Raw genomic sequence first — 19,995 nt, forward strand, 5'->3', positions numbered from 1 at the left:
TGGCACTCGTTTTCAGATGAACACTCGTCAGTATCTGGAACCAAATCAACACAACAAAGCCAACTCGAGAACTGGTTGTTTAAACACTTATTCTAATCAAAACAACATGGCGACGACCATAAAGTCGACGTGTGCCAAAACCTCACGCGACTATTATATACGCGAGGCCTGCAAAAAAAAAATATCGTCATCAGAAGTGATAATACCGGTATTCTCATCCACTTTACCTATGCAGTTTATTCCATCTCCTATATATCCCTTTATGCACGTGCAATTGTAAGATCCTATGGTATTCGTACAGGTGGCATTCATGTTGCACTCGTTTTCAGATGAACACTCGTCAATATCTGCAAGCAAATAAACACAACTAAGAGATCTGCTGGACTGCACTCAAAATGTAACAGTATGGTATCGACCACGAGCTCGACGTGTGCCAAAAAATCCGGTGACTGATGAGCACGCAAGGGGTGCAAAACAAAACCCTCGGGATCAGTTGCGATAATACTTTTATTAGACTGGTCTTTACCTGAGCAGTTTGTTCCATCTCCTTCATATCCCTTTTTGCAAGTACATTTGTAAGATCCTATGGTATTTGTACATGTGGCATTCACGTGGCACTCGTTTTCAGATGAACACTCGTCAATATCTGAAAACCAGATGAAGAGAACAAAGCCAACTCAAGGAAGCAGACCAAAGAAAACAACATGGCGATGACTACGAGGTTAGCGTGTGCCAAAACAACACGTGTCTAAAGCTTATGCAAGACTTGCAAATCAAAACTTTCAGCATTACTCGCGATAGTACGTTCATCATTAGAATGGACTTTACCTGAGCAGTTTCTTCCGCCTCCTCCATATCCCTTTTTGCAAATGCAATTGTAGGATCCTATGGTATTGCAACATCTAGCATTCACGTCACATTCATTTTTAGATGAACACTCGTCAATATCTGGAACGAAATAAACTCCAAAAATGCGAACTCGGGGAAAGCACTTCAAAGAAAACAAAATGGCGACGAGAGCAAGGTCGATGTGCACACAAACATTACGTGCCTAATAGGCACTTAAGGCGTTCATAACAAACATTTCAGCATAAGTCGGGAAAATACCCGCATTAGACATTTTAAACTTTACCTGTGCAGTTTCTTCCGTCTCCTTCAAATCCATTCTGGCAACTGCAATTGTAAGATCCTTTGGTATTCGTACATGTAGCATTCACGTGACATTTGTTTTCAGATGAACACTCGTCAATGTCTGCAAGCAAATGGACATAACAAAGCAAACTCTAGGACTGCACTTTCAAACTCTTATTCCGAACAAACAAAAAAAAGGTGGTGACGACCAAGAGCCAAAATTTAAGTGACTAATACGCACGCAATCCGTGCAAAACAAAACTGTCAGCATCAGTCGCGACAATACCGTGATAAGACTGGACTTTACCTGAGCAGTTTCTACCGTCTCCTTCATATCCTTTCTTGCAAGTGCAATTGTAAGACCCTAAGGTATTCGTACATGTGGCATTTACGTGGCAGTCATTTTCAGAAGAACACTCGTCAATGTCTGGAACGAAATGAACATAAGGAAAGGAACTCGAGGACTGCAATTTCAAACAAAGCAACATGGCGACGACAACAAGGCCGGTGTGTGCGAAAACATCATGTGACTAATGGGCACGCAAGGCACGCAAAACAAAACTGTCAGCATCAGTAGCGATATAACCTTTATTAAACTGAACTTTACCTGGGCAGCCTCCTCGGTCGCCTCCATATCCTTTTTTGCAAGTGCAGTTGTAAGATCCTACGGTATTTGTACAGGTGGCATTCACTTGACAGTTGTTTTCAGATGAACACTCGTCAATGTCTGGAACCAAATAAACATAACCAAGCAAACTCGAGGACTCCACTTTTTAAACCCTTATTCCAAACAAAACAACTTGGCGATGACCAGGAGGTTAACGTGCCAAAACATAACGTCATTAAAGGACACGCAAACCGTGCAAAAAAAAGAAAAGAACTGTCAGCATCGGTCGTGATATTACCTTGATAAGACTGGACTTTACCTGAGCAGTTTGTTCCATCTCCTTCATATCCCTTTTTGCACATACAACTGTAGGATCCTATGGTATTTGTACAGGTAGCATTCAGGTGGCACTCGTTTTCTGATGAACACTCGTCAATGTCTGAAATCAAATGAAAACAACAAAGCGAACTCGAGGACTGCCTTTTGAAATTCTTATTCCAAACAACACAACATGGTGACCACCACGATGTCGCCGTTTGCCAAAACATCACGTGAACAATGGGCACACCACGCGTGCAAAAAAGTGGTGCTGGCATCTGTGGTCAGAGGGAATAATACCTCAATTAGACTGGACTTACCTGAGCAGTTTTTTCCATCTCCTTTATATCCCTTTTTGCACATGCAAAATGGACTTTACCTGAGCAGTTTCTTCCGCCTCCTCCATATCCCTTTTTGCAAATGCAATTGTAAGATCCTATGGTATTCGTACAGGTGGCATTCCCGTGGCACTCGTTTTCTGATGAACACTCATCAATGTCTAAAACCAAATAAACACAACAAAGTGCACTTTTAGACTGCCTTTTCAAACTCTTGTTACAAACAAAACATCATGGCGACGAGCACGAGGTCAACGTGTGCCAAAATATCACGGGACTACTGGGCACGCAAGGAGAGCAAAACAACACTGTCAGTATCAATAGAGGAAATACCTTCATTAGACTGCACTTTACCTGAGCAGTTTCTTCCATCCCCTTCATATCCCTTTTTGCACATGCAATTGTAGGATACTATGGTATTCGTGCAGGTGGCATTCATGTGGCACTCGTTTTCAGATGAACACTCGTCAATATCTGGAACCAAATCAACACAACAAAGCCAACTCGACAACTGGTTGTTTAAACACTTTTTCTAATCAAAACAACATTGCGACGACCATGACGTCGACGTGTGCCAAAACCGCACGCTACTATTATATACGCGAGGCCTGCAAAACAAAAGTATCGTCATGAGTAGTGATAATACCGGTATTCTCATGCACTTTATCTATGCAGTTTATTCCATCTCCTATATATCCCTTTATGCACGTACAAATGTAAGATCCTATGGTATTTGTACACGTGGCATTCATGTTGCACTCGTTTTCAGATGAACACTCGTCAATATCTGGAAGCAAATAAACACAACTAAGAGATCTGATGGACTGCACTCAAAATGTAACAATATGGTATCGACCACGAGCTCGACGTGTGCCAAAAAATCCGGTGACTGATGAGCACGCAAGGGGTGCAAAACAAAACCCTCGGGATCAGTTGCGATAATACTTTTATTAGACTGGTCTTTACCTGAGCAGTTTGTTCCATCTCCTTCATATCCCTTTTTGCAAGTACATTTGTAAGATCCTATGGTATTTCTACATGTGGCATTCACGTGGCACTCGTTTTCAGATGAACACTCGTCAATATCTGAAAACCAGATGAAGAGAACAAAGCCAACTCAAGGAAGCAGATCAAAGAAAACAACATGGCGATAACTACGAGGTTAACGTGTGCCAAAACAACACGTGTCTAAAGCTTATGCAAGACTTGCAAATCAGAACTTTCAGCTTTACTCGCGATAGTACGTTCATTAGAATGGACTTTACCTGAGCAGTTTCTTCCGCCTCCTCCATATCCCTTTTTGCAAATGCAATTGTAGGATCCTATGGTATTGCAACATCTAGCATTCACGTCACATTCATTTTTAGATGAACACTCGTCAATATCTGGAACGAAATAAACTCCAAAAATTCGAACTCGGGGAAAGCACTTCAAAGAAAACAAAATGGCGACGAGAGCAAGGTTGATGTGCAAAGAAACACTACGTGAATAATAGGCACTTAAGGCGTTCATAACAAACCTTTTAGCATAAGTCGGGATAATACCCTCATTAGACATTTTAAACTTTACCTGTGCAGTTTCTTCCGTCTCCTTCAAATCCATTCTCGCAACTGCAATTGTAAGATCCTTTGGTATTCGTACATGTGGCATTCAAGTGACATTTGTTTTCAGATGAACACTCGTCAATGTCTGCAAGCAAATGGACATAACAAAGCAAACTCTAGGACTGCACTTTCAAACTCTTATTCCGAACAAACAAAAAAAAAGGTGGTGACGACCAAGAGCCAAAATTTATGTGACTAATAGGCACGCAATCCGTGCAAAACAAAACTGTCAGCATCAGTCGCGACAATACCGTGATAAGACTGGACTTTACCTGAGCAGTTTCTACCGTCTCCTTCATATCCTTTCTTGCAAGGGCAATTGTAAGACCCTAAGGTATTCGTACATGTGGCATTTACGTGGCAGTCATTTTCAGAAGAACACTCGTCAATGTCTGGAACGAAATGAACATAAGGAAAGGAACTCGAGGACTGCAATTTCAAACAAAGCAACATGGCGACGACAACAAGGCCGGTGTGTGCGAAAACATCATGTGACTAATGGGCAGGCAAGGCACGCAAAACAAAACTGTAAGCATCAGTCGCGATAAAACCTTCTTTAAACTGGTCTTTACCTGGGCAGCCTCCTCCGTCTCCTCCATATCCTTTTTTGCAAGTGCAGTTGTAAGATCCTACGGTATTTGTACAGGTGGCATTCACTTGACAGTTGTTTTCTGTTGAACACTCGTCAATGTCTGGAACCAAATAAACATAACCAAGCAAACTCGAGGACTCCACTTTTTAAACCCTTATTCCAAACAAAACAACTTGGCGATGACCAGGAGGTTAACGTGCCAAAACATCACGTCATTAAAGGACACGGAAACCGTGCAAAAAAAAAAAAAAGAACTGTCAGCATCGGTCTTGATATTACCTTGATAAGACTGGACTTTACCTGAGCAGTTTGTTCCATCTCCTTCATATCCCTTTTTGCACATACAACTGTAGGATCCTATGGTATTTGTACAGGTAGCATTCACGTGGCACTCGTTTTCTGATGAACACTCGTCAATGTCTGAAACCAAATGAAAACAACAAAGCGAACTCGAGGACTGCCTTTTGAAATTCTTATTCCAAACAACACAACATGGTGACCACCACGATGTCGCCGTTGCCAAAACATCACGTGAACAATGGGCACACCAGGCGTGCAAAAAAAGGTGCTTGCATCTGTGGTCAGAGGGGATAATACCTCAATTAAAATGGACTTACATGAGCAGTTTCTTCCATCTCCTTTATATCCCTTTTTGCACATGCAAAATGGACTTTACCTGAGCAGTTTCTTCCGCCTCCTCCATATCCCTTTTTGCAAATGCAATTGTAAGATCCTATTGTATTCGTACAGGTGGCATTCACGTGGCACTCGTTTTCTGATGAACACTCATCAATGTCTAAAACCAAATAAACACAACAAAGTGCACTTTTAGACTGCCTTTTCATACTCTTGTTACAAACAAAACATCATGGCGACGAGCACGAGGTCAACGTGTGCCCAAATATCACGGGACTACTGGGCACGCAAGGGGTGCAAAACAACACTGTCAGTATCAGTGGAGGAAATACCTTCATTAGACTGCACTTTACCTGAGCAGTTTCTTCCATCCCCTTCATATCCCTTGTTGCACATGCAATTGTAGGATCCTATGCTATTCGTGCAGGTGGCATTCATGTGGCACTCGTTTTCAGATGAACACTCGTCAATATCTGGAACCAAATCAACACAACAAAGCCAACTCGACAACTGGTTGTTTAAACACTTATTCTAATCAAAACAACATGGCAACGACCATGAAGTCGACGTGTGCCAAAACCTCACGCGACTATTATATACGCGAGGCCTGCAAAACAAAAGTATCGTCATCAGTAGTGATAATACCGGTATTCTCATGCACTTTACCTATGCAGTTTATTCCATCTCCTATATATCCCTTTATGCACGTGCAATTGTAAGATCCTATGGTATTCGTACAGGTGGCATTCATGTTGCACTCGTTTTCAGATGAACACTCGTCAATATCTGGAAGCAAATAAACACAACTAAGAGATCTGCTGGACTGCACTCAAAATGTAACAATATGGTATCGACCACGAGCTCGACGTGTGCCAAAAAATCCGGTGACTGATGAGCACGCAAGGGGTGCAAAACAAAACCCTCGGGATCAGTTGCGATAATTCTTTTATTAGACTTGTCTTTACCTGAGCAGTTTGTTCCATCTCCTTCATATCCCTTTTTGCAAGTACATTTGTAAGATCCTATGGTATTTGTACATGTGGCATTCACGTGGCACTCGTTTTCAGATGAACACTCGTCAATATCTGAAAAGCAGATGAAAAGAACAAAGCCAACTCAAGGAAGCAGATCAAAGAAAACAACATGGCGATAACTACGAGGTTAACGTGTGCCAAAACAACACTTGTCTAAAGCTTATGCAAGACTTGCAAATCAGAACTTTCAGCTTTACTCGCGATAGTACGTTCATTAGAATGGACTTTACCGGAGCAGTTTCTTCCGCCTCCTCCATATCCCTTTTTGCAAATGCAATTGTAGGATCCTATGGTATTGCAACATCTAGCATTCACGTCACATTCATTTTTAGATGAACACTCGTCAATATCTGGAACGAAATAAACTCGAAAAATTCGAATTCGGGGAAAGCACTTCAAAGAAAACAAAATGGCGACGAGAGCAAGGTTGATGTGCAAAGAAACACTACGTGAATAATAGGCACTTAAGGCGTTCATAACAAACCTTTTAGCATAAGTCGGGATAATACCCTCATTAGACATTTTAAACTTTACCTGTGCAGTTTCTTCCGTCTCCTTCAAATCCATTCTGGCAACTGCAATTGTAAGATCCTTTGGTATTCGTACATGTGGCATTCACGTGACATTTGTTTTCAGATGAACACTCGTCAATGTCTGCAAGCAAATGGACATAACAAAGCAAACTCTAGGACTGCACTTTCAAACTCTTATTCCGAACAAACAAAAAAAAAGGTGGTGACGACCAAGAGCCAAAATTTATGTGACTAATAGGCACGCAATCCGTGCAAAACAAAACTGTCAGCATCAGTCGCGACAATACCGTGATAAGACTGGACTTTACCTGAGCAGTTTCTACCGTCTCCTTCATATCCTTTCTTGCAAGTGCAATTGTAAGACCCTAAGGTATTCGTACATGTGGCATTTACGTGGCAGTCATTTTCAGAAGAACACTCGTCAATGTCTGGAACGAAATGAACATAAGGAAAGGAACTCGAGGACTGCAATTTCAAACAAAGCAACATGGCGACGACAACAAGGCCGGTGTGTGCGAAAACATCATGTGACTAATGGGCAGGCAAGGCACGCAAAACAAAACTGTAAGCATCAGTCGCGATAAAACCTTCTTTAAACTGGTCTTTACCTGGGCAGCCTCCTCCGTCTCCTCCATATCCTTTTTTGCAAGTGCAGTTGTAAGATCCTACGGTATTTGTACAGGTGGCATTCACTTGACAGTTGTTTTCAGATGAACACTCGTCAATGTCTGGAACCAAATAAACATAACCAAGCAAACTCGAGGACTCCACTTTTTAAACCCTTATTCCAAACAAAACAACTTGGCGATGACCAGGAGGTTAACGTGCCAAAACATCACGTCATTAAAGGACACGCAAACCGTGCAAAAAAAAAGAAAAGAACTGTCAGCATCGGTCTTGATATTACCTTGATAAGACTGGACTTTACCTGAGCAGTTTGTTCCATCTCCTTCATATCCCTTTTTGCACATACAACTGTAGGATCCTATGGTATTTGTACAGGTAGCATTCACGTGGCACTCGTTTTCTGATGAACACTCGTCAATGTCTGAAACCAAATGAAAACAACAAAGCGAACTCGAGGACTGCCTTTTGAAATTCTTATTCCAAACAACACAACATGGTGACCACCACGATGTCGCCGTTTGCCAAAACATCACGTGAACAATGGGCATACCAGGCGTGCAAAAAAAAGGTGCTGGCATCTGTGGTCAGAGGGGATAATACCTCAATTAGACTGGACTTACCTGAGCAGTTTTTTCCATCTCCTTTATATCCCTTTTTGCACATGCAAAATGGACTTTACCTGAGCAGTTTCTTCCGCCTCCTCCATATCCCTTTTTGCAAATGCAATTGTAAGATCCTACGGTATTCGTACAGGTGGCATTCACGTGGCACTCGTTTTCTGATGAACACTCATCAATGTCTAAAACCAAATAAACACAACAAAGTGCACTTTTAGACTGCCTTTTCAAACTCTTGTTACAAACAAAACATCATGGCGACGAGCACGAGGTCAACGTGTGCCAAAATATCACGGGACTACTGGGCACGCAAGGGGTGCAAAACAACACTGTCAGTATCAGTGGAGGAAATACCTTCATTAGACTGCACTTTACCTGAGCAGTTTCTTCCATCCCCTTCATATCCCTTGTTGCACATGCAATTGTAGGATCCTATGCTATTCGTGCAGGTGGCATTCATGTGGCACTCGTTTTCAGATGAACACTCGTCAATATCTGGAACCAAATCAACACAACAAAGCCAACTCGACAACTGGTTGTTTAAACACTTATTCTAATCCAAACAACATGGCAACGACCATGAAGTCGACGTGTGCCAAAACCTCACGCGACTATTATATACGCGAGGCCTGCAAAACAAAAGTATCGTCATCAGTAGTGATAATACCGGTATTCTCATGCACTTTACCTTTGCAGTTTATTCCATCTCCTATATATCCCTTTATGCACGTGCAATTGTAAGATCCTATGGTATTCGTACAGGTGGCATTCATGTTGCACTCGTTTTCAGATGAACACTCGTCAATATCTGGAAGCAAATAAACACAACTAAGAGATGTGCTGGACTGCACTCAAAATGTAACAATATGGTATCGACCATGAGCTCGACGTGTGCCAAAAAATCCGGTGACTAATGAGCACGCAAGGGGTGCAAAACAAAACCCTCGGGATCAGTTGCGATAATTCTTTTATTAGACTTGTCTTTACCTGAGCAGTTTGTTCCATCTCCTTCATATCCCTTTTTGCAAGTACATTTGTAAGATCCTATGGTATTTGTACATGTGGCATTCACGTGGCACTCGTTTTCAGATGAACACTCGTCAATATCTGAAAACCAGATGAAGAGAACAAAGCCAACTCAAGGAAGCAGACCAAAGAAAACAACATGGCGATGACTACGAGGTTAACGTGTGCCAAAACAACAGGTGTCTAAAGCTTATGCAAGACTTGCAAATCAAAACTTTCAGCATTTTTCGCGATAGTACGTTCATCATTAGAATGGACTTTACCTGAGCAGTTTCTTCCGCCTCCTCCATATCCCTTTTTGCAAATGCAATTGTAGGATCCTATGGTATTGCAACATCTAGCATTCACGTCACATTCATTTTCCTCAGATGAACACTCGTCAATATCTGGAACGAAATAAACTCCAAAAATGCGAACTCGGGGAAAGCACTTCAAAGAAAACAAAATGGCGACGAGAGCAAGGTCGATATGCAAAGAAACATTAAGTGCCTAATAGGCACTTAAGGCGTTCATAACAAACCTTTTAGCATAAGTCGGGATAATACCCTCATTAGACATTTTAAACTTTACCTGTGCAGTTTCTTCCGTCTCCTTCAAATCCATTCTGGCAACTGCAATTGTAAGATCCTTTGGTATTCGTACATGTGGCATTCACGTGACATTTGTTTTCAGATGAACACTCGTCAATGTCTGCAAGCAAATGGACATAACAAAGCAAACTCTAGGACTGCACTTTCAAACTCTTATTCCGAACAAACAAAAAAAAAGGTGGTGACGACCAAGAGCCAAAATTTATGTGACTAATAGGCACGCAATCCGTGCAAAACAAAACTGTCAGCATCAGTCGCGACAATACCGTGATAAGACTGGACTTCAACTGAGCAGTTTCTACCGTCTCCTTCATATCCTTTCTTGCAAGTGCAATTGTAAGACCCTAAGGTATTCGTACATGTGGCATTTACGTGGCAGTCATTTTCAGAAGAACACTCGTCAATGTCTGGAACGAAATGAACATAAGGAAAGGAACTCGAGGACTGCAATTTCAAACAAAGCAACATGGCAACGACAACAAGGCCGGTGTGTGCGAAAACATCATGTGACTAATGGGCACGCAAGGCACGCAAAACAAAACTGTAAGCATCAGTTGCGATATAACCTTTTTTAAACTGAACTTTACCTGGGCAGCCTCCTCGGTCTCCTCCATATCCTTTTTTGCAAGTGCAGTTGTAAGATCCTACGGTATTTGTACAGGTGGCATTGACTTGACAGTTGTTTTCAGATGAACACTCGTCAATGTCTGGAACCAAATAAACATAACCAAGCAAACTCGAGGACTCCACTTTTTAAACCCTTATTCCAAACAAAACAACTTGCCGATGACCAGGAGGTTAACGTGCCAAAACATCACGTCATTAAAGGACACGCAAACCGTGCAAAAAAAAGAAAAGAACTGTCAGCATCGGTCGTGATATTACCTTGATAAGACTGGACTTTACCTGAGCAGTTTGTTCCATCTCCTTCATATCCCTTTTTGCACATACAACTGTAGGATCCTATGGTATTTGTACAGGTAGCATTCACGTGGCACTCGTTTTCTGATGAACACTCGTCAATGTCTGAAACCAAATGAAAACAACAAAGCGAACTCGAGGACTGCCTTTTGAAATTCTTATTTCAAACAACACAACATGGTGACCACCACGATGTCGCCGTTTGCCAAAACATCACGTGAACAATGGGCAGACCAGGCGTGCAAAAAAAAGGTGCTGGCATCTGTGGTCAGAGGGGATAATACCTCAATTAGACTGGACTTACCTGAGCAGTTTTTTCCGCCTCCTCCATATCCCTTTTTGCAAATGCAATTGTAAGAACCTATGGTATTCGTACAGGTGGCATTCACGTGGCACTCGTTTTCTGATGAACACTCATCAATGTCTAAAACCAAATAAACACAACAAAGTGCACTTTTAGACTGCCTTTTCAAACTCTTGTTACAAACAAAACATCATGGCGACGAGCACGAGGTCAACGTGTGCCAAAATATCACGGGACTACTGGGCACGCAAGGAGAGCAAAACAACACTGTCAGTATCAATGGAGGAAATACCTTCATTAGACTGCACTTTACCTGAGCAGTTTCTTCCATCCCCTTCATATCCCTTTTTGCACATACAACTGTAGGATCCTATGGTATTTGTACAGGTAGCATTCACGTGGCACTCGTTTTCTGTTGAACACTCGTCAATGTCTGAAACCAAATGAAAACAACAAAGCGAACTCGAGGACTGCCTTTTGAAATTCTTATTCCAAACAACACAACATGGTGACCACCACGAGGTCGCCGTTTGCCAAAACATCACGTGAACAATGGTCACACCACGCGTGCAAAAAAAAGGTGCTGGCATCTGTGGTCAGAGGGGATAGTACCTCAATTAGACTGGACTTACCTGAGCAGTTTTTTCCATCTCCTTTATATCCCTTTTTGCACATGCAAAATGGACTTTACCTGAGCAGTTTCTTCCGTCTCCTCCATATCCCTTTTTGCAAATGCAATTGTAAGATCCTATGGTATTCGTACAGGTGGCATTCACGTGGCACTCGTTTTCAGATGAACACTCATCAATTTCTAAAACCAAATAAACACAACAAAGTTAACTTGGGGACTGCCTTTTCAAACTCTTGTTACAAACAAAACATCATGGCGACGAGCACGAGGTCAACGTGTGCCAAAATATCACGGGACCACTGGGCACGCAAGGGGTGCAAAACAACACTGTCAGTATCAGTGGAGGAAATACCTTCATTAGACTGCACTTTACCTGAGCAGTTTCTTCCATCCCCTTTATATCCCTTTTTGCACATGCAATTGTAGGATCCTATGCTATTCGTGCAGGTGGCATTCATGTGGCACTCGTTTTCAGATGAACACTCGTCAATATCTGGAACCAAATCAACACAACAAAGCCAACTCGAGAAACGGTTGTTTAAACACTTATTCCAATCAAAACAACATGGCGACGACCATGAAGTCGACGTGTGCCAAAACCTCACGCGACTAAAATATTCACGAGGACTGCAAAACAGAAGTATTGTCATCAGTAGTGATAAGACCGGTATTCTCATGCACTTTACCTATGCAGTTTATTCCATCTCCTATATATCCCTTTATGCACGTGCAATTGTAAGATCCTATGGTATTCGTACAGGTGGCATTCATTTTGCACTCGTTTTCAGATGGACACTCGTCAATATCTGAAAGCAAATAAACACAACTAAGAGATCTGCTGGACTGCAATCCAAATATAACAATATGGTATCCACCTCGACCTCGACGTGTGCCAAAAAATCCGGTGACTGATGAGCACGCAAGGGGTGCAAAACAAAACCCTCGGGATCAGTTGCGATAATAATTTTATTAGACTGGACTTTACCTGAGCAGTTTGTTCCATCTCCTTGATATCCCTTTCTGCAAGTACATTTGTAAGATCCTATGGTATTTGTACATGTGGCCTTCACGTGGCACTCGCTTTCAGATGAACACTCGTCAATATCTGAAAACCAGATGAAGAGAACAAAGCCAACTCAAGCAAGCAGACCAAAGAAAACAACATGGCGATGACTACGAGGTTAACGTGTGCCAAAACAACACATGTCTAAAGCTTACGCAAGACTTGCAAATCAAAACTTTTAGCATTACTCGCAATAGTACGTTCATTAGACTGCACTTTACCTGAGCAGTTTCTTCCATCCCCTCCATATCCCTTGTTGCACATGCAATTGTAGGATCCTATGCTATTGGTGCTGGTGGCATTCATGTGGCACTCGTTTTCAGATGAACACTCGTCAATATCTGGAACCAAATGAACACAACAAAGCCAACTCGAAAACTGGTTGTTTAAACACTTATTCTAAGCAAAACAACATGGCGACGACCATAAAGTCGACGTGTGCCAAAACCTCACGCGACTATTATATACGCGAGGCCTGCAAAACAAAAGTTTCGTCATCAGTAGTGATAATACCAGTATTCTCATGCACTTTACCTATGCAGTTTATTCCATCTCCTATATATCCCTTTATGCACGTGCAATTGTAAGATCCTATGGTATTCGTACAGGTGGCATTCATGTTGCACTCGTTTTTAGATGAACACTCGTCAATATCTGGAAGCAAATAAACACAACTAAGAGATCTGCTGGACTGCAATCCAAATATATCAATATGGCATCGACCACGAGCTCGACGTGTGCCAAAAAATCCGGTGACTGATCAGCACGCAAGGGGTGGAAAACAAAACCCTCGGGATCAGTTGCGATAATAATTTTATTAGACTGGTCTTTACCTGAGCAGTTTGTTCCATCTCCTTGATATCCCTTTCTGCAAGTACATTTGTAAGATCCTATGGTATTTGTACATGTGGCATTTACGTGGCACTCGTTTTCAGATGAACACTCGTCAATATCTGGAAACCAGATGAAGAGAACAAAGCCAACTCAAGGAAGCAGACCAAAGAAAACAACATGGCGATTACTACGAGGTTAACGTGTGCCAAAACAACATGTGTCTAAAGCTTATGCAAGACTTGCAAATCAAAACTTTCAGCATTACTCGCGATAGTACTTTCATTACAATGGACTTTACCAGAGCAGTTTCTTCCGCCTCCTCCATATCCCTTTTTGCAAATGCAATTGTAGAATCCTATGGTATTGCAACATCTAGCATTCACGTCACATTCATTTTCAGATGAACACTCGTCAATATCTGGAACGAAATAAACTCCAAAAATGGAAACCCGTTGAAAGCACTTCAAAGAAAACAAAATGGCGACGAGAGCAAGGTCGATGTGCACAGAAACATTACGTGCATAATAGGCACTTAAGGCGTTCATAACAAACCTTTCAGCATAAGTCGGGATAATACCCTCATTAGACATTTTAAACTTTACCTGTGCAGTTTCTTCCGTCTCCTTGAAATCCATTCCGGCAACTGCAATTGTAAGATCCTTTGGTATTCGTACATGTGGCATTCACGTGACATTTGTTTTCAGATGAACACTCGTCAATGTCTGCAAGCAAATGGACATAACAAAGCAAACACTAGGACTGCACTTTCAAACTCTTATTCCGAGCAAACAAAATAAAAAGGTGGTGACGACCAAGAGCCAAAATTTATGTGACTAATAGGCACGCAATCCGTGCAAAACAAAACTGTCAGCATCAATCGCGACAATACCGTGATAAGACTGGACTTTACCTGAGCAGTTTCTACCGTCTCCTTCATATCCTTTGTGGCAAGTGCAATTGTAAGACCCTAAGGTATTCGTACATGTGGCATTTACGTGGCAGTCATTTTCAGACGAACACTCGTCAATGTCTGGAACGAAATGAACATAAGGAAAGGAACTCGAGGACTGCAATTCCAAACAAAGCAACATGGCGACGACAACAAGGCCGGTGTGTGCGAAAACATCATGTGACTAATGGGCACGCAAGGCACGCAAAACAAAACTGTGAGCATAAGTCGCGATAATACCTTTTTTAAAGTGGACTTTACCTGGGCAGCCTCCTCCGTCTCCTCCATATCCTTTTTTGCAAGTGCAATTGTAAGATCCTACGGTATTTGTACAGGTGGCATTCACTTGACAGTTGTTTTCAGATGAACACTCGTCAATGTCTGGAACCAAATAAACATAACCAAGCAAACTCGAGGACTCCACTTTTTAAACCCTTATTCCAAACAAAACAACCTGCCGATGACCAGGAGGTTAACGTGCCAAAAGATCACGTCATTAAAGGACAAGCAAACGGTGCAAAAAAAAAAGAAAAGAACTGTCAGCATCGGTCGTGATATTACCTTGATAAGACTGGACTTTACCTGAGCAGTTTGTTCCATCTCCTTCATATCCCTGTTTGCACATACAACTGTAGGATCCTATGGTATTTGTACATGTAGCATTCACGTGGCACTCGTTTTCTGATGAACACTCGTCAATGTCTGAAACCAAATGAAAACAACAAAGCAAACTCGAGGACTGCCTTTTGAAATTCTTATTCCAAACAACACAACATGGTGACCACCACGATGTCGCCGTTTGCCAAAACATCACGTGAACAATGGGCAGACCAGGCGTGCAAAAAAAAGGTGCTGGCATCTGTGGTCACATGGGATAATACCTCAATTAGACTGGACTTACCTGAGCAGTTTCTTCCATCTCCTTTATATCCCTTTTTGCACATGCAAAATGGACTTTACCTGAGCAGTTTCTTCCACCTCCTCCATATCCCTTTTTGCAAATGCAATTGTAAGATCCTATGGTATTCGTACAGGTGGCATTCACGTGGCACTCGTTTTCTGATGAACACTCGTCAATATCTGGAACCAAATCAACACAACAAAGCCAACTCGAGAAACGGTTGTTTAAACACTTATTCTAATCAAAAAAACATGGCGACGACCATGAAGTCGACGTGTGCCAAAACCTCACGCGACTACAATATTCGCGAGGCCTCCAAAACAGGAGTATCGTCATAAGTAGTGATAATACCGATATTCTCATGCACTTTACCTATGCAGTTTATTCCATCTCCTATATATATCCCTTTATGCACGTGCAATTGTAAGATCCTATGGTATTGGTAAAGGTGGCATTCATGTTGCACTCGTTTTTAGATGAACACTCGTCAATATCTGGAAGCAAATAAACACAACTAAGGGATCTGCTGGACTGCACTCCAAATATAACAATATGGTATCGACTACGAGCTCGACGGGTGCCAAAAAATCCGGTGACTGATAAGCATGCAAGGGATGCAAAACAAAACTCTCGTGATCAGTTGCGATAATACTTTTTTTAGACTGGACTTTACCTGAGCAGTTTGTTCCATCTCCTTGATATCCCTTTTTGCAAGTACATTTGTAAGATCCTATGGTATTTGTACATGTGGCATTCACGTGGCACTCGCTTTTAGATGAACACTCGTCAATATCTGAAAACCAGATGAAGAGAACAAAGCCAACTCAAGGAAGCAGACCAAAGAAAACAACATGGCGATGACTACAAGGTTAACGTGTGCCAAAACAACACGTGTCTAAAGCTTATGCAAGACTTGCAAATAAAAACTTTCAGCATTACTCGCGATATTACTTTCATTAGACTGCACTTTACCTGAGCAGTTTCTTCCATCCCCTCCATATCCCTTTTTGCACATGCAATTGTAGGATCCTATGCTATTCGTGCAGGTGGCATTCATGTGGCACTCGTTTTCAGATGAACACTCGTCAATATCTGGAAGCAAATGAATACAACAAAGCCAATTCGAGAACTGCTTTTTTAAACACTGTGTGGAAAACATCACGTGACTAGCAGGTACGCAAGGCGTGGAAAACAAAACTGTAAGCACCATTCGCTATAAAACCTTCATTTTTTGCCTTTACCTGAGCAGTTTCTTCCATCTCCTCCATTTCCTTTTTTGCAAGTGCAATTGTAGGATCCCATGGTATTGGTACATCTGGCATTCACGTGACACTCGTTTTCAGACGAGCACTCGTCAATGTCTGGAACAAGTAAAAATAATGGAAAAAACAATAGTTGGCTTTTCGAATTCTCCTAGTCAGAATGCAGTTTTCAAAGATCCTGTCTTGATCTTGCAAAAAAATCTGCATACTACCGATTTCGCAGAGGAGCTCAACTACCGGTGTTTCTATCTCCACTAATTCCTGGAGTCAACCCTTTCCTGAGTAAATTAATTTTCAGTAACAGGTTTTTCCTGCGAAAAGTCCTATATTTTCCTTGAGGTTTGAGCTCTGTTTGGGTTGGCTTTTACAACAGTGAGCGTGCTGAATCTCCCAAGGAGGGATTTTTTTTTTTACAACAGTGGGCGTGCTGTATCGTTTAAGGAGAGTTTGGCTTTTACAACAGTGGGCGTGATGAATCTCCCAAGGAGAGTTTGGCTTTTACAACAGTGGGCGTGCTGAATCTGCCAAGGAGAGTTTGGCTTCTACAACAGTGGGCGTTGCTGAATCCCCCAAGATGAGATTGGCTTTTACAACAGTGGGCGTGCCAAATCTCCTAAGGAGGGATTGGCTTTTACAATAGTAGGTGTGCTGAATCTCCCAAGGTGAGATTGGCTTTTACAACTGTGGGCTTGCCGAATCTCCTAAGGAGGGATTGGCTTTTACAACAGTAGGTGTGCTGAATCTTCCAAGGAAGACTGGCTTTTATAACAGTGGGTGTGCTGGATCTCCCAAGTAGAGATTAGCTTTTTACAACAGTGGGCGTACTGAATCTCCCAACGAGTGATTGGCTTTTACAGGATTGGGCATGCTGAATCCCCCAAAGAGAGATTGCCTTTTATAACAGTGGGCGTGCTGAATTTCCCAAGGAGAGATTGTCTTTTTACAACAGTGGGCGTACTGAATCTCTCAAGGAACGATTGGCTTTTACAACAGTAGGCATGCTGGATCTCCCCAGGGAGACTGGCTTTTACAACAGTAGGCGTGCTGAATCTCCAAAGGAAGGCGTTGTATAAGTAAATCTACTCGGGAAAGGGTTGGCTCCTGGGCCAAGTATGGGAGATAAACTCTTCCCTTGATGAACTTCTGTCTGGCATCAGTAACTTAATTACCTCGAAAAATCTTATTTTGATCCTATTTCTAAAAAGAAATCCTTGCTTGTCTGAAAGTTGCTGTAGATAAAACTCCCTTGATAGATACATGTTCAAGTAATATGTCTTCGGAATTGACCAAGTCGTCCCAATTTTGTGTTTTTTTTTTAATTGCTTTTTGTCTTTATGTTTTGGACGAGATTATGTGAACGATTGAAATAAGATGATTTTGTTTTCCTTTTTTTAGTCCAGAGGCTAGATATCAGGCTATTTAACTTTAAAATGGCACGTTCGATTCTTTGCCATCAATCAAAGAGGAGCTACTTGGCTAAACTAACAGAATATTCCGTGAGATTCAAATTGTTAGATGGGATCTTACCGTTTTGGCAGTCTCGTCCGGTGAATCCCGTTTCGCAGACACACTTGTAGCTGTTCTCTTCGTACAATGGCAGACACGTTCCATTGTTCTCACAAGGCCAAGCGCTACATGGTGACTATAAAGAATTTAACCAAATTTATTCGATATAGATAGATAGATAGATAGATGGATGGATAGATATATAGATAGATAGATAGATAGATAGATAGATAGATAGATAGATAGATAGATAGATAGATAGATAGATAGATAGATAGATAGATAGATCGATCTTGAACCCGGGATCTCCGGATCTTAAGGTAAGCGCCCTAACCACTGGACTACACTACCTCCTAAGTTAGGAACGATTGCACAAGACGAGGAACCACTCCAAAAGCTTACTGTTCCTCAAGTGCAAGAAAGTGCAGCGATTTCTTGAGAATATAGTATACACTGATCTTTGGGTGTAATTCATGTAAGGTTTAATCTCGCTTTCTGTGAATTTGTCTGAAGTCGCAGCCAGATGCACGGCCATCACAGTGAAACTTTCATCTTTCAGTTCAAGAACTATTTTGACAAGTGATATTAAAAAGGTGGTCAAGGTAATAAAGGTGATATTGATGCTCAATAACAGCTTGGCCTTTCAATATTTAACTTATTCCTTTTTTTTTTTTGTACAATAAACTGATGTTGTTATATCTCGGCAACAAACTAAGTCAGAAACAACCAGCGACAGTGTTAGTGGTGTAAGAGGTTCTTCGTAACACGAACCGCATGTACGCAATGCGAACCTATTTTATAATGTCCAGGTTCGCGTTGCTTCAGAGTCATCACGTTTTTCACGCACATCGTATCTTATATAGACCATAAAACTTTGAATTTCTATGGCTAATCGATATTCTCGAGAACAAAAAGAAATGTATGAATAAAAGAAGAATTTTAAAGGAGAAAATACTGTACGCCATAAGAGTCCAAGACATTTGACATACCGCGATGCTAAAATGGTGAAAGGATCCGCTGAACATGAATTTGTCCGAGTTGTTGTACTTGTCCGATGGGAGAACTTCACAAAGCAGTTTACCGTTGATGTCCGGGTAAGCAGCCAGGTTGTATGAAAAACATGTCGGAATTTCCAAACAGGCAAACGAGCACTGGGGCATCCAGTCAACGTTACTATACCCAAGAATGGTGATATTCAAGTAGGAGAACTTGTCTTCTTTAAAGTTTACGAAACTGACACCAGTGTGTGGTTCACCGCGACTGATAGCTTTGCCGGCTTTTTTCCCTGCAATAGAAAAGACCGTTTAGTCTGAGTTTCATCAAATTCTTGGGAAAACGTTTAGACTGAGAGTCAATTAAGAAGTTCTTTCTTTCGTATCGTTTCTTTGTGTGAGTATATTAAAAAGAGGCTAAAGGGTAAATCGTGCGGTTCCCGAAATATCCGGACGCGTCTGTACGTCCGTGTGGACGGATCCTGTATAATGTGGTTAACAATTCATTTCGTAGTAGAACTTAGAATACCGTAACTTTTTAACATGTTAAGAATGTTTTGAGGCTACATCTTGGCGTGCATGTAAACCCAGAGGATGATTCCACTATGACTGCGCATAGAAATGTGTCCGGTTTGGTGAATTCGCTGAAGATTAGGGTCAAGTTTGTGCGGTCGCGCTTGACCTACACTACACAAGCGTGGAATAGTAGTGAAAAATATTTAGCTAAGATTCAAGTTGTTTGGAATTCTATGGTGCGTAAGATGATTCGAGGTGGATCATGTCGCACGAATGGAGAATTTTATCCCCCAAGAGCAAATGCTCTTCGCCAGCAATCTAAACTAGAATGTACGAGATCGGTGGACAATACTTGAACAACAATCCGCTCTCGACAAATTACAACTGCGGAGAAAGATGATGAAAAAGCCAAGTTTTCATCGTTGAATCGACGACTTCTTCGAGTCAACTGCCTCAACGGATT

General features: G+C 41.7%; 3 protein-coding genes across 3 annotated transcripts in view; all 3 read right to left on the reverse strand.

The window, feature by feature from the left end:
* LOC138003542 (loricrin-like) overlaps nucleotides 1–2,133 on the reverse strand; it is a 7,380-nt gene extending 5,247 nt beyond the window's left edge. Inside the window, exon 1 of the mRNA XM_068849666.1 lies at nucleotides 2,058–2,133. Within this exon, the coding sequence (XP_068705767.1) occupies nucleotides 2,058–2,100 (43 nt within the window). The 5' untranslated portion in view covers nucleotides 2,101–2,133. The remainder of the gene's footprint in view (nucleotides 1–2,057) is intronic.
* Nucleotides 2,134–2,138: 5 nt separating this feature from the next.
* Nucleotides 2,139–10,121, reverse strand: LOC138002099 (fibrillin-1-like). The gene is made up of 26 exons (XM_068848192.1): nucleotides 9,920–10,121; nucleotides 9,634–9,753; nucleotides 9,327–9,449; nucleotides 9,025–9,144; nucleotides 8,726–8,845; nucleotides 8,413–8,532; nucleotides 8,100–8,219; nucleotides 7,722–7,841; nucleotides 7,402–7,521; nucleotides 7,102–7,221; nucleotides 6,795–6,914; nucleotides 6,491–6,610; nucleotides 6,192–6,311; nucleotides 5,893–6,012; nucleotides 5,580–5,699; nucleotides 5,267–5,386; nucleotides 4,870–5,010; nucleotides 4,571–4,690; nucleotides 4,271–4,390; nucleotides 3,964–4,083; nucleotides 3,660–3,779; nucleotides 3,361–3,480; nucleotides 3,041–3,181; nucleotides 2,749–2,868; nucleotides 2,377–2,555; nucleotides 2,139–2,177 (listed from the first exon to the last, which is right to left on the reverse strand). The coding sequence occupies exons 1-26, from the start codon at nucleotides 10,119–10,121 to the stop codon at nucleotides 2,139–2,141; spliced, it is 3,225 nt and encodes a 1,074-aa protein (XP_068704293.1).
* A 42-nt stretch (nucleotides 10,122–10,163) lies between these two features.
* Nucleotides 10,164–18,873, reverse strand: LOC138002100 (fibrillin-2-like). The gene is made up of 22 exons (XM_068848193.1): nucleotides 18,796–18,873; nucleotides 18,046–18,160; nucleotides 16,498–16,617; nucleotides 16,229–16,348; nucleotides 15,930–16,049; nucleotides 15,316–15,435; nucleotides 14,917–15,057; nucleotides 14,617–14,736; nucleotides 14,317–14,436; nucleotides 14,009–14,128; nucleotides 13,705–13,824; nucleotides 13,406–13,525; nucleotides 13,107–13,226; nucleotides 12,794–12,913; nucleotides 12,495–12,614; nucleotides 12,196–12,315; nucleotides 11,883–12,002; nucleotides 11,570–11,689; nucleotides 11,192–11,311; nucleotides 10,879–10,998; nucleotides 10,539–10,679; nucleotides 10,164–10,360 (listed from the first exon to the last, which is right to left on the reverse strand). Exons 1-22 carry the CDS (start codon nucleotides 18,871–18,873, stop codon nucleotides 10,164–10,166), a joined length of 2,712 nt encoding a protein of 903 aa, XP_068704294.1.
* Between the last annotated feature and the right edge of the window lie 1,122 nt (nucleotides 18,874–19,995).

Source organism: Montipora foliosa, chromosome 5, assembly GCF_036669935.1.
Source record: "Montipora foliosa isolate CH-2021 chromosome 5, ASM3666993v2, whole genome shotgun sequence".
Lineage (NCBI taxonomy): Eukaryota > Metazoa > Cnidaria > Anthozoa > Scleractinia > Acroporidae > Montipora > Montipora foliosa.